The sequence below is a fragment of the Macrobrachium nipponense genome, chromosome 33 (genome assembly GCF_015104395.2).
Source record: "Macrobrachium nipponense isolate FS-2020 chromosome 33, ASM1510439v2, whole genome shotgun sequence".
NCBI lineage: Eukaryota > Metazoa > Arthropoda > Malacostraca > Decapoda > Palaemonidae > Macrobrachium > Macrobrachium nipponense.
The window spans coordinates 70,821,361-70,833,860 of NC_087219.1; the positions used below are offsets into that span (position 1 = coordinate 70,821,361).

The window sequence follows — 12,500 nt, forward strand, 5'->3', positions numbered from 1 at the left end:
ATGATACACACACACACACACACACACACACACACACACACATATATATATCATATATATATATATATAGTATATATATATATATATCATATATATATATAGATATAGATATATATATAATATATAATAGATATATATATATATATATATATATAATATATATATATATATATATATATAATATAAGTATATATATATATATATATATATATATATATATATATATATATATATATATATATATATATATATATATATATATATATAATATATATATATATATATATATATATATATATATATATATATATATATTATATATATATATTATATATAATATATATATATCATAAATATTTTATATATAATACACATATCTTATATATATATATATATCTTTCGCATCCAAGTCCCCCCACTAGACGCCCGCATTCTGGGGTCCCTGGACAGCCTAGCGGAGGGAGAGCGGTACGAGATCGTCTGCGAGTCGTCTGGTTCCCGCCCCACGGCGACGATCACCTGGTGGAAGGGGGGGATTCTCATGACTGACACCAGAAGTCAGGTGAGTGCCTTGTTAACTGCATCAGTAAACTTGTCGTAGAAAATGGGGTGATTTTAGCTGCTATAGAAAATGGATGGCTTTAATTAATGTAGAAAATTGGGTGGATTTAATTGCCATGGAAAATGTGGGATTTTAACCACATTGGAAAACGAGGGATTTTAACTGCCATAAAAAATGGTGCATTTTAGCTGTTAGATTTCAAGTGTCATAGAAAATTGGGCATTAAAACTTCCATTGGGAGATTTTAACGGACAGAGAAAATGAGGGATTTTAAATGTCATTGAAAATAGACAATTTTAACTGCTATGGAAAACAAGGAATTTTAACTTCCATGACAAATAGGGGATTTTAACTGTCATAGAAAACGAGGGATTTTAACTGCCATGGGGAAGGGGGATAGGGGATATTTAAACTTACATATAAAAATTGGAGATTTAAACTCCCCATATAAAAGGGATGAGGGTTTTAAACTCCCATATAAAATAAAATGGGTGATTTTAAATGCCATGAAAAATAGGGGATTTAAACTCCCGTATAAAATGGGAGATTTAAAAACTCCCATATAAAAATAGGGGATTTAAACTCCCGTATAAAATGGGAGATTTTAGATACCATTGAAAATGGACAATTTTAACTGCATGAAAAATAGGGGATTTTAACTACCATGCAGCATAAGGAATTTTAACTGTCATAGAAAATGGGTGATTTTAACCGTCCCGGTATCGGTCAACACGATGTCTTCAAATTTCTTTGAACTTTGATCTTCAGGTTGAGAGGGCATTGTGGCAATTACAATTATATATATATATATATATATATATAATATATATTATATATATATATATATATATATATATATATCTATATATTATATGATAACTTGATCACGAAGGTATATAGAACGTGATGCTGTATAAATAAAGGTTTTTTTGCCACGAAGGAAAATATGAAAAAGCGAGACAGCAAAGTACTTTCGGTCCTGTTCGGACCCTTTACTGAGGCAAAGGGTCCGAACAGGACCGAAAGTACTTGGTTATCTCGCTTTTTCATTTTTTTCCTTCGTGGCCAAAAACATTTGTATATATATATATATATATATATATATATATATATATGATTATATATATATATATATATATATATATATAATAAAATAAAACAAATAAGTAAATGTAAAATGTTTATATACATATACTTTATATTTACTTATTTGTTACTTTTTTATATTAAAATCTATGAATTTACTAATTATCTTAGTATTATTTTAATCTTCAGTTCTTGCTCTATCAATTGCAGTTTTTCCTTATATTTCACAATAATAATTCTTCTAACAATAATTAGGGTTAGCGCCTCAGCGGCGTAGTTGGTATGGTATTAGCGTTCCACCTCGGTGGTGGCGCGGGTTCGATTCTCGGCCATTCCGTTGAGGAGCGAGAGATGTATTTCTGGTAGATAGAAATTCACTCTCGACGTGGTTCAGAAGTCACGTAAAGCCGTTGGTCCCGTTGCTGAATAACCACTGGTTCCATGCAACGTAAAAGCACCATACAAACAAACAATAATTAGGAGACATTATTTCATAATGTACCAACAATCTTTGCTTTTTTTACCTCTCCACCATATCACTTTCAATAATAATAATAATAATAATAATAATAATAATAATAATAATAATAATAATAATAATAATAATAATAATAATAATAAGGCCTCATCCCAGCAGTAGCACAACGACCCCAGGTGTATAATAAACCAGGTGATAATATACCTTCCCTCTCTTGTTCCCTTTCCACTCAGGTGTTCCAGGAAGGGAACGTCAGTCGTTCCACGCTGTATTTGACGCCCTCCCTGGCGGATCACGACGTGTACGTCTTCTGCAGGGCGAAGAACCCCATGGTGCCCTCGGCTGTCATGGAGGATTCCAGGAAGCTGAATGTCCATTGTGAGTATAGGAATGATCTGGTTGGGAAAGAGGGTGAGGCTGGAATGAATGGGGGTGTGGGTGGGGGAAGTAATAGTAGATTCACATCAACCGCGTGCATCTGTTGTATATGGCCAGTCCGTTTTATTAAACGGACGATCCTGATTGGTTGTTGATAAGCCAATCACAGGGCTGGAAACTCTCAGTCTCTCTCGAGAGCTCACATAGGCAGATGTGTGTTCCACTTCTCATAAAGGATACTGCTTTCAAAAGTATCCAAAAGGAGAGGTGGATCATACATCCTGCCTATGTGAACTCTCTCGAGAGACTGAGAGAGTTTCCAGCCCTGTGATTGCCTTATCAACAGCCAATCAGGAGCGTCGTAAGAGACTGGCCTAGACATCAGATGTACGGTTGATGTGAATCTATTAGGTATAGTTATTTGTTGGTAATAGTGTTAGGTTGTGTGTGTGCATGTAGTTATGTAGGTGTATGTATATATTATTTCTAAAGCCATTTTGATCATATATGCAATGGAATTTCACTTTATTATTTCCAGTCATGTTATAGTGATGCACCGTAGGTATAGTGTCCTTCTGCCTGAAATAAAATATCAAAAGATCCGAATCTCTGTTTATAATATTTGCTCGTTTTTTTTATTCTGCTTCGCAGATACTCCCAGATTATCCCTGGCAGCTGGTTTAAGCCTGGATATGGATGACATCAAAGAAGGAGACGATGTTTACTTCGAGTGTGGCATCAACGCCAATCCTAAGGTTATCAAAGTCCAGTGGTACCACAATGTAAGTTGTTAGAGGCTGCATTGTACTATTACTAGTAGAGACATTACAGTTTCTCATTTCTCTCTTATTCATTCTCACCTTGAAACATCTTACATGGGTATATACTATAGCTGAATTCTCAATCGTTACAGCTCAGTAAGTTTCAATACCCAGAAGATATAGATGGAAAAAAATCTATATAAATATTTGTCAAACGTGTTCTGTATGGATATCACAGCTAAATTCTCAAGAGATACAGCTCAATAAAGTTTCAATACCCAGAAGATACGGATGGAAAATAATCTACATAAATATTTGCCAAACTTGTGTTCTGTAGGGATATCACAGCTAAATTGTCAAGAGTTACAGCTCAGTAAAGTTTCAATACCCAAAAGATATGGAGAGAAAAGATGTATATTAACATTTGCCAAAAATGGAGTGCTGTAGGGCTATATCACAGCTAAATTTTCAAGAGTTACAGCCCATACTCAGAAGATATGGAAGGAAAAGACGTGTTTTAACATTTGCCAAAAATAGAGTGCTGTAGAGATATCACAGCTAAATCCTCAAGAGATACAGTTCAGTAAAGTTTCAATACCCAGAAGATATGGAGGGAAAAGATGTATTTTAACATTTGCCAAAAATGGAGTGCTGTGGGGCTATATCACAGCTAAATTTTCAAAAGTTACAGCTCAGTAAACGTTCAACTTTCCCCAAGCAGGGCGAGGAGCTGGTCCACAACGTAACAGCTGGCGTTATACAGAGCAACCAGAGTCTGGTGCTTCAGCGAGTAAACAGGCGTTCCTCAGGGCAGTACACTTGCTCTGCCACCAATGTTCACGGCCATGGAAAGTCCAACGCGGTGCAACTCAGCGTAAAGTGTAAGTGCTGAAGTGCATTTTTCTACTCAAATTTCCCTACTTCTTTAATGATTCAGCTGAAATCCTTTGGAAGCTTGATTTTCAAGGCAGTGGCCCCTGAGATTGGCTAGTTCCATATGAATAGGTCTCATCCTCTGAATAATAATAATAATAATAATAATAATAATAATAATAATAATAATAATAATAATAATTATATTAATTATTATTATTATTATTATTATTATTATTATTATTATTATTATTATTTATTTATTTATATGATTGTATCCTAAACATTTTATTCATTCTCCCTTCCAGTTGCTCCCGTATGTCGCCCAGGCCAGAAGATCATATACGGAGGAGGTAAACACGAAGAACTGAATGTCACCTGTAATGTAGAGGCCCACCCGGAGCCTAATTACTTCAGGTAAGGACAGTTGGTTGGATCTGTGTACTCTGGCGTCGCTTGAGCAAAGGTCGTGGATGGTGACAAATTTTGGAAAGGATGTATGGAGGGAACAGATATGTATGTGTGTATATGCATATTTACATATATATGCTTAACTGAATCACGAGAGTTTGGAACGTGATAAATGCATAAATAAAAGTATAAGCCACGAAGGAGAGTGAAATACTTGAGTAGCTGCAAGATCTTTCGACTCAACGTCCTTTACTTAGTCAGTCTGCTAAGTAAAGGACATTGAGTCGAAAGATCTTGCAGCTACTACAGTGTTTCACTTTCCTTCGTGGCTTATACCTTTATACATGTACGTATATACATAGAGAGAGAGAGAGAGAGAGAGAGAGAGAGAAAGCAGTTTTGTGTGTGTGTGTGTGTGTGTGTGTGTTTACCACAAGTCTTCGTAACCAGACCAATAAACATCCCTTACTCTTCTCCTCCAAACTCCCAGATGGGCCTTCAACAGCTCCTCAGAAGTGGTGGACATTCCTTCCAGCAGCTTCAAGGTCATCGGGAAGGGCAGGAGCCAGGCCTCTTACACTCCCAAGACCCACCTGGACTACGGGACCCTCCTCTGCTGGGCCAACAACGAGGTCGGAAGGCAGCTGACACCTTGTATCTTCCACGTCATCCACGCATGTAAGTCGACTCAGCAAGCAGTGCTTGGTGACCGGGAAACGAGGACAATCCGTGTTTACATCTGTTTTACATAGTGTGTAAATTTAGTCGATGTCAGTTGATGGGACGTTCTGGGAAATGGGTGAGAGACCTCAGCTGGAAAGTCTTGTGTTTTTAGAGATTTATTCATTCTTAGTTTAAGAAGTTTGATGTATTGGGTTTTATTGTGTCACATTCTTACTGGACCAAGTTACAACAGTGAGTACGCAGAATGTTGTCTTAATATTTTTTATATTCATCTGATGGCTAAAGATACGTCATCAATTTTTTTCTTCATTTTTAGTCTGAAACTTTTCTCAGTGATGTCTCTTCATAAGAATATAACTCTGATTTGTAGCAGAAGATAGCTAAAAAGAAAAATAAACAGAATTCTTTGGAAACACTTTTTTTAAAACAAAATCTTTTGTTTTCTAAAACTTTTTTCAGTAATGTCTTATATTAATCTGCATATTTTTTTCTGATGTGCAAGAAAACATTTTTATCAAACTCAGAATTAACTGGAAACAATTTTTTTCTTAAACATAATCTTTTTTTTACTATAATTTTCCGTAGTGATGTCATTTATAACTAAACGAAATATTTTTTCATTACGACTAAATAATTATTCAAAACTTACAAAAAATATTCATATTTTTTTTTAAATATAGTCATTTTTGTTTAGGTACGTATAGTTGTCTCTATGTATTTATGTCTTTGTTAATTTCTATGTATTTTTATCTGTTCATATATGTTTATGGAAAAACGTACCTTATATATTTAGGTACCTTATATATTTAGGTTACTGTGACTCGCCTGAACTTCTTGATTACTTCAAATGCTTTAGTTCCACAAAAACTAATTCGATCCGAAATTGAAAGTGAATTAAGATGCTTTCACTTCCCGTTTGGGATCCCAAACTTGGCATGTTCTAAGGCCATGAAGTTAATGTTTATATAACATATTAAGGCTATAATACACCTTGTTGTGTAGAAGGTTATTGAGTTAGTCACTTAGTAATCGATTCGTGGTACAGTAGACACAGTATTACGTACTTAGCAAGTGTAGGTCAGTTCAAGCTATCTCAGTAGCCTAGTGGTTTAATGATTTTAATCTTGCCAGAACTAACTTGTAAACCGAGAGAGTTAATGTTTAAAATCTTGTCGCCGTTAACTTGTAACCCGAGAGAGTTAATGTTTAAGATCTTGTCAGCGCTAACTTGTAACCCGAGAGAGTTAATGTTTAAGGTCTTGTCAGCACTAACTTTTAACCTGAGAGAATTAATGTTACATATCTTGTCAGCGTTAACTTGTAACCCGAGAGAATTGATGTTTTAAATATTGTCAGAGCTAACTTGTAACCCGGGAGATTTACTGTTTCAAAACTTGTCAGCGCTAACTTGTAACCCGAGAGAATTAATGTTTTAAAACTGGTCATTGTTAGCTTGTAAACAGAGGGAATTAATGTTCTAAAACTTGTCATTGCTAACTTGTAAACAGAGTAAGTTAATGCTTTAAAACACTGCAAACAGAAAGATTTAATGTCACAAAAACTTGTCAGCTCTAACTTGTAGGCCGAGAGAGTTAATGTTACAAATCTTGTCAGTGCTAACTTGTGTCCCAAGATAGTTACTGTCTGAAACCTTGTCGGCATTATCTTGTAACCCTGGAGAGTCAATGTTTTGAATCTTATCAGCGTTAACTTTCAACCCGAGTGTTAATGTGTCTTGTCAACTCTAACTTGTAACTCGAGAGTTAATGTTTTAAACCTTGTCAACGCTAACCTGTAACCAGAAAGACCTAAGGTTTTAAATATTGCTCTTCGTGTGTCAACGCTTAGCGAATTCACGGAGTTAAAAGGGTCACTGTTTGCATTAGATTCCTGGGTAGAATGTGAGAACGCTCAATTCTTAGTGTGGTGGTCAATACTAATATTGCCTTTCTTGCGTGAGTTTCTGTCAACACCGGAGTCGCAGTTTGAAGCTTCCTCTAGAGTTATTACTTTAAAGTGAACAGCATCACTGGTAACCAAGTCCAGTTCTTTTTTTTACATTTTTCTGATAAATACAACTTTTAGTATTGCTTTCATGCACTGACTAAAGAGAAATAAATACAGCAAGATCTACATAATAGTCACGACACTTTGTAGAAACTGTACGAAAGAAAATTTACCGTTGTTGAATTAAACAGTGAAGATTGATTGGTTAATTTCACCCGATGTTTAGAGACCAAATACCAGGAATAAATATCTATTATTACCAGAAGTTACAAACTTCACTAAGCAACACGGACTTCCTCGTACCCTTGGCTGGATACAGGATATATCAAAGCCTAACCTTCCTAATGTGACTTATTTTAACCTAACTTAGACAAGGTATATTGCAGATGCTATTATTAATAATTGTAGGCTCCAATTAGGGCGTTCTGTAAGATATTACTCAATAATTTTGTGGGGATAAATATAAATATATATAAGTATATAATTAGGGTTCGTAAAAGCAATCTTGTCTCTACTTGTGGCATTGGGGATTCAATTCCCTTTATATCCGGGTTTTTATAAATCATTCCAACTTTCATTCTCGCTAATTTTAATGGTGTTCCAGCTGTTGGTTTCGATAAAACTAGCTTTATGCCATCGTCTGCTCTTGCCCAAGAGCTACATGAACTGGTGAGCAGGTGTTCAAGGATAAAAGGTCTGCTGTAGACCTCTGGAATTCCATTTGTCAACAGAACACTCAAGAATTATGTCTGGCCATTTTCTCCTTAGTTGATCACAGTTCTTCAAAGTTACTTTTCGGTTTCAAAGAAACTGATTTATTTTGTTCATTTGGCCCTTTAGACTGAGACGGTGGCTGGCTAATTTCCTAAGCCCTCATTAAAAAAAGTGGATAATCATATTTTTTTCTACTTACAGGATAAAAAATCTAAATAGATTAAGGTCTTTCACAAAGTATACCTTTACTAAACAAAAACATTAAAACTTATAGATACGAAATCTATATCAGAACCACTTTAGGTAGAAGCATTGGATGGCTAATGTCCAAAGTTCCTTTTAAAGTGGCTGATCATCAATTGTTTACGTTCCAGAAAGGAAATTTTTGAATAAATTAAGGCCTTCGCAAAGGATTTAGTACCAACATACGCAGGAGAACTTGTAGACATGAAATTTCTGCCCAAGTTAGCCATTAGCAGACCTTTCTGAGAAAATTTTTCGTTGTACATAGAATATGAATATCATTTGGCTTATATGGGCAATCACCAAGTAGTTTTTAGCTGTAGGGCGTGAAAAAAACTATTCAACGTGTACTAAAAAGAAAAGAAAATAAAGTCTGAACCCTGCTGTTATACAACGTTTTCCGTACATAGTTTATTATAAGTTAAATTTCATTAACTTGCAGGTGTAAGCATAAGACTTGGAAAAACCGCTTTGTACAATAAACTAGACCTGCTGTTATGTCGTGTTTATCTGTACATAGATAATTTTACATTTTTACAAATTGCATTAATTTTTATTTCTATGATGATAATATTGTACGAATAACATAACGTTTGACAAAACGCGTACAACAACAAACACAAGATTATAGAATTATAATTAAAGGCGAATTTGACTAACTCATTTATAGATGACTGAACAAAATTAATACTTTATATCTGATCTCTATCTGATTCTCTTTCTTTTCCCTCTACCCGTTTCCTGAGTTTCTCCTCTTCTTTCAACTCTCTCTCTCTCTCTCTCTCTCTCTCTCTCTCTCTTCTTCTTCTTCTTCTTCTTTTTCTACATTAACCCTATTTCTGAGTTCCCATTCCATATTCCTTCCCCTAGAGCTCTCTCTCTCTCTCTCTCGTTTTAATCTCTGTTCCTTCCTGCCCACCCCCCCCCACCCCCCCCCCCCCCCCCCCCCCACCTCTCTACTATTCCCCTCTCTCTCTCTCTCTCTCTCACACCTTTTAATTTTTGTCCCTTCCTTGTCCCCGCCCCCTTCTCTCTTCCCCCTTCTCTCTCTCTCTCTCTCTCTCTCTCTCTCTCTCATGACGTTCTCTCTTCTTCTCCCCGAACAGCCGCCCCCGACCCCGTCAACAACTGCACCGTTGACAACGTGACCTCCGTGGGCGCCTCCGTCAGGTGCCAAGCGGGTTGGGACGGCGGCATGGAACAGACGTTCATGCTACGCGTCAGCCACGCCCGCGCCCACACGCGCGCCCACGATAAGAAGAAGGAGGCGCCGCGCGTCCTGGCCAATACCTCCACTTCGCCCAAGCCCGAGTTCCTGCTGACTGGGCTGGAACCCGGCACGGAGTACGTGCTCACCATCATGGGCGTGAACAAGAAGGGCCAGAGCGACGCCATGCGCATGGCCATCGTAACGCTGAAGGATGTCGCCGAGAAGAGGACCAGCCCTGGTTAGTAGGGGAGTCTGGCGGAGGGAGGATTTCAGAGAGGTTTTTGGGGGAGGAGTACTAAAGGTTTTAGTCTCATCACAAAAACGTCGGTCTAGGACGAGTATATAGATGCGTTATCTTAGTAGGTTTAGGCCTAGTCTCAAGACTTGGATTAGAGAGGTTTTGGTTAGGCCTACTCTCGGCTCAAGACTTGGATTTGAGAGGTTTTGGGGATTAGTCTCATCAAAAACGTTGGTCTAGAACAAGTAGCTATATAGATGCTTTATCTTAGTAGGTTTAGGCCTGTCTCAAGACTTGTATATGAGAGGTTTTGGGGATTAGTCTCAACAAAAACGTAGGTCTAGGACGAGTATATAGACGCATTATCTTAGTAGGTTTAGGCCTAGTCTCAAGATTTAATATTGTAGGTGATGTAATGCATTATAGGTCGATTATCAAGATTGATATTGTAGTGACTCTATCAATAGCAGTTTCATTATTCCCTGATGGAGCAATGAGGTTTGGGATAATAAGTTTTATAGTCTCACTACTAACTTGGTTCTTGGAAAAGTATATAGATGCATTTACATAGCAGCTATAGTTCTAGTGGGAAATCGGCTTGGTATTAAAAGATATATAGATACAAAGAGCTTGATTTTTTAGGTGACATTTATAGTAACACCACAGCCGTGGTTCTAGGAAGATTTGATGCAACGTGTTATCTATAGTTTCAGTGGAAAGAACTTGATATTAGGGTAGAAGCTTGTGCATAGTAGCTATAGGTTAAATACAAACACTTTGATTTTATAGGTGATATAGATACGTCAGCTTCGTAGCTATGTGGTTCTATGAAGAGTTGCTATAGTTTTAGGATAAAGACTTTGGCATTATAGGTGATATAGATGCATGTACATAATAGCTATTGTTCCTGAAGAAACAGCTTGATTCTGTAGGTTGTGTAGATAGTGACACTATCAATAGCAGTTGCAAATAGTGGAAGATAAATCAGTAGTGGTTTTAAAAATTGCAGAATATAGAAAGCATGACGATTATAGATTGTAGTGAGCCAGGATTCTTTATACTTAATTCCAGCATCTGCATTTTGAATAGCTTAGCCCATGAAGGCGATAAGACATATTAATTAAATGTACTCTTTTAGCTTTTCCAGACTAATAAATATACGTTTTATATTTATAATTAGGAAGAATGATTACTGAAAAATCAACTTGGGATTGATTGCCAAGGACTGTTACCTACAGTGCGTAAAATAAGTCTGTTTTCCTTTCAGAAAGCTAGATTGTATAGTTTAATTAGCATAGCTAACTAAATATTTTATAGAATATAGTAGTTACAGTTGTTATTTCAACAGATACTTCAGACAAACCTGCAAAAATTATATATATATATATAAAAAAAATATATATATATAAAATATTTATATATATATATATATATATAATAATTATAGCGTACACATTTATTATACTTCTTGAAATATTCAGCCATCCATATATGCTGTTTCTAGCCATTAAATAAATATATATAATTTTTTTTAGCGAAGGTCAACAATTATCTTTAAGAAGTTAATCTATTTTTTTTTAGTTAATAACTATGGGAAAAATAATTCCTACTTCAATCTTAAAATTCCAGCTCAGTGTTATATGTTGCCAGATTGTATATAATATAATCTGTATAATCAGCAAGAATATACAGTATACATACTTTAAGTATATGTTATGCATGATATATATATATTTTTTTTGGTTTACATATTTAAATGTTTGATGTAATGTTAAGTGTGGTTATTTACTGGATAAATTCATCCTATTCAGAAAATTAAAGGCTTTTAATAGCACAGCCTTATGGATGGTAGATGTTTCTCGTATAATTCTAATGTCTGTTCGATAAGGGTCAAGAAATTTGTATTTAAAACAAAAATATCAGGACAGAAATTGACCTGTGTTCATCTGCATGTTTGCATGTTTGTCTGAAAAATGTTTAGAAAATAAGAAATAATCGAAAAGGAAATAAATTTGAATAAGTTTTATATTGTATGATCTTTATATCTTGTCTGGAAAGTGGTTAGAAATATATAGCATTAGGTAGCAAGCGTTAGATCAAATGCACCGGAAACTGGCTGGTTTGGTGTAAAAGTACCTATAGATAAGATAATTAATGATTAATAACGACGAAAAACTGCAAAAACTGGTGAAAAAGTTTCGAATTATTAACCAGAAAAAGCTGAGAAATTAGATTTGAATAGGAGTCAGGCTATGAGAATTAATTGGGACCAAGGAAGATTATCCATTTTTAAAAGAATATGACGGAAGAATGATATATAAATAATATATAATACTATTATAATATATTAATATATATATATATATATATATATTATATATATACAGTTTTAGATTAGTACACGGCTATAAGCAACTAACGCTTTTATAGCAAAAAAGTGAAGCATGCGTTAGAATAAACATAGCGGAAAGTGTCTAGTTTGGTATAAAAGTACACTCACAAGCCATGTAACTAATCGAAGCCAGTGACGAGAAACCACAAAACGTGGTGAAATCATTTCGAATTGTATTTAGAAACAAAAAGAAAGTTATTTTTCACAAGCACATAATAGAAGGATTATTATATAACCCTTCTTTTCCCCTCCCTCCCCCAAAACAGGGTCAGGCACCATAGCCCTCACGCCGATCCTAGCGGTACTGTTCGGGGTTTTGGCTTCGATCCTCCTGATGGTGATCGTCATCGTGATCGTCGTGCGGTCCCGTCAGCCACGCCCTCGGAAGCCCGAGGTCAAGATGCTGTACGACAAGGGCGGGTCGCCAGCCACCCTCCCCCTGAGGCGCCATGACGAGCCTTCC

The 12,500-nt window shown here is 35.8% G+C and overlaps 1 protein-coding gene across 1 annotated transcript in view; it reads left to right on the top strand.

Moving 5' to 3' along the window:
- LOC135203236 (nephrin-like) overlaps window positions 1-12,500 on the top strand; it is a 113,012-nt gene that overhangs the window by 84,454 nt on the left and 16,058 nt on the right. Inside the window, 8 exon segments of the mRNA XM_064233012.1 lie at window positions 411-562; window positions 2,360-2,504; window positions 3,156-3,286; window positions 3,987-4,146; window positions 4,447-4,555; window positions 5,040-5,227; window positions 9,304-9,645; window positions 12,304-12,500. The exon segment at window positions 12,304-12,500 is cut by the window's right edge and continues 43 nt beyond it. Coding sequence (XP_064089082.1) covers window positions 411-562; window positions 2,360-2,504; window positions 3,156-3,286; window positions 3,987-4,146; window positions 4,447-4,555; window positions 5,040-5,227; window positions 9,304-9,645; window positions 12,304-12,500 — 1,424 coding nt within the window.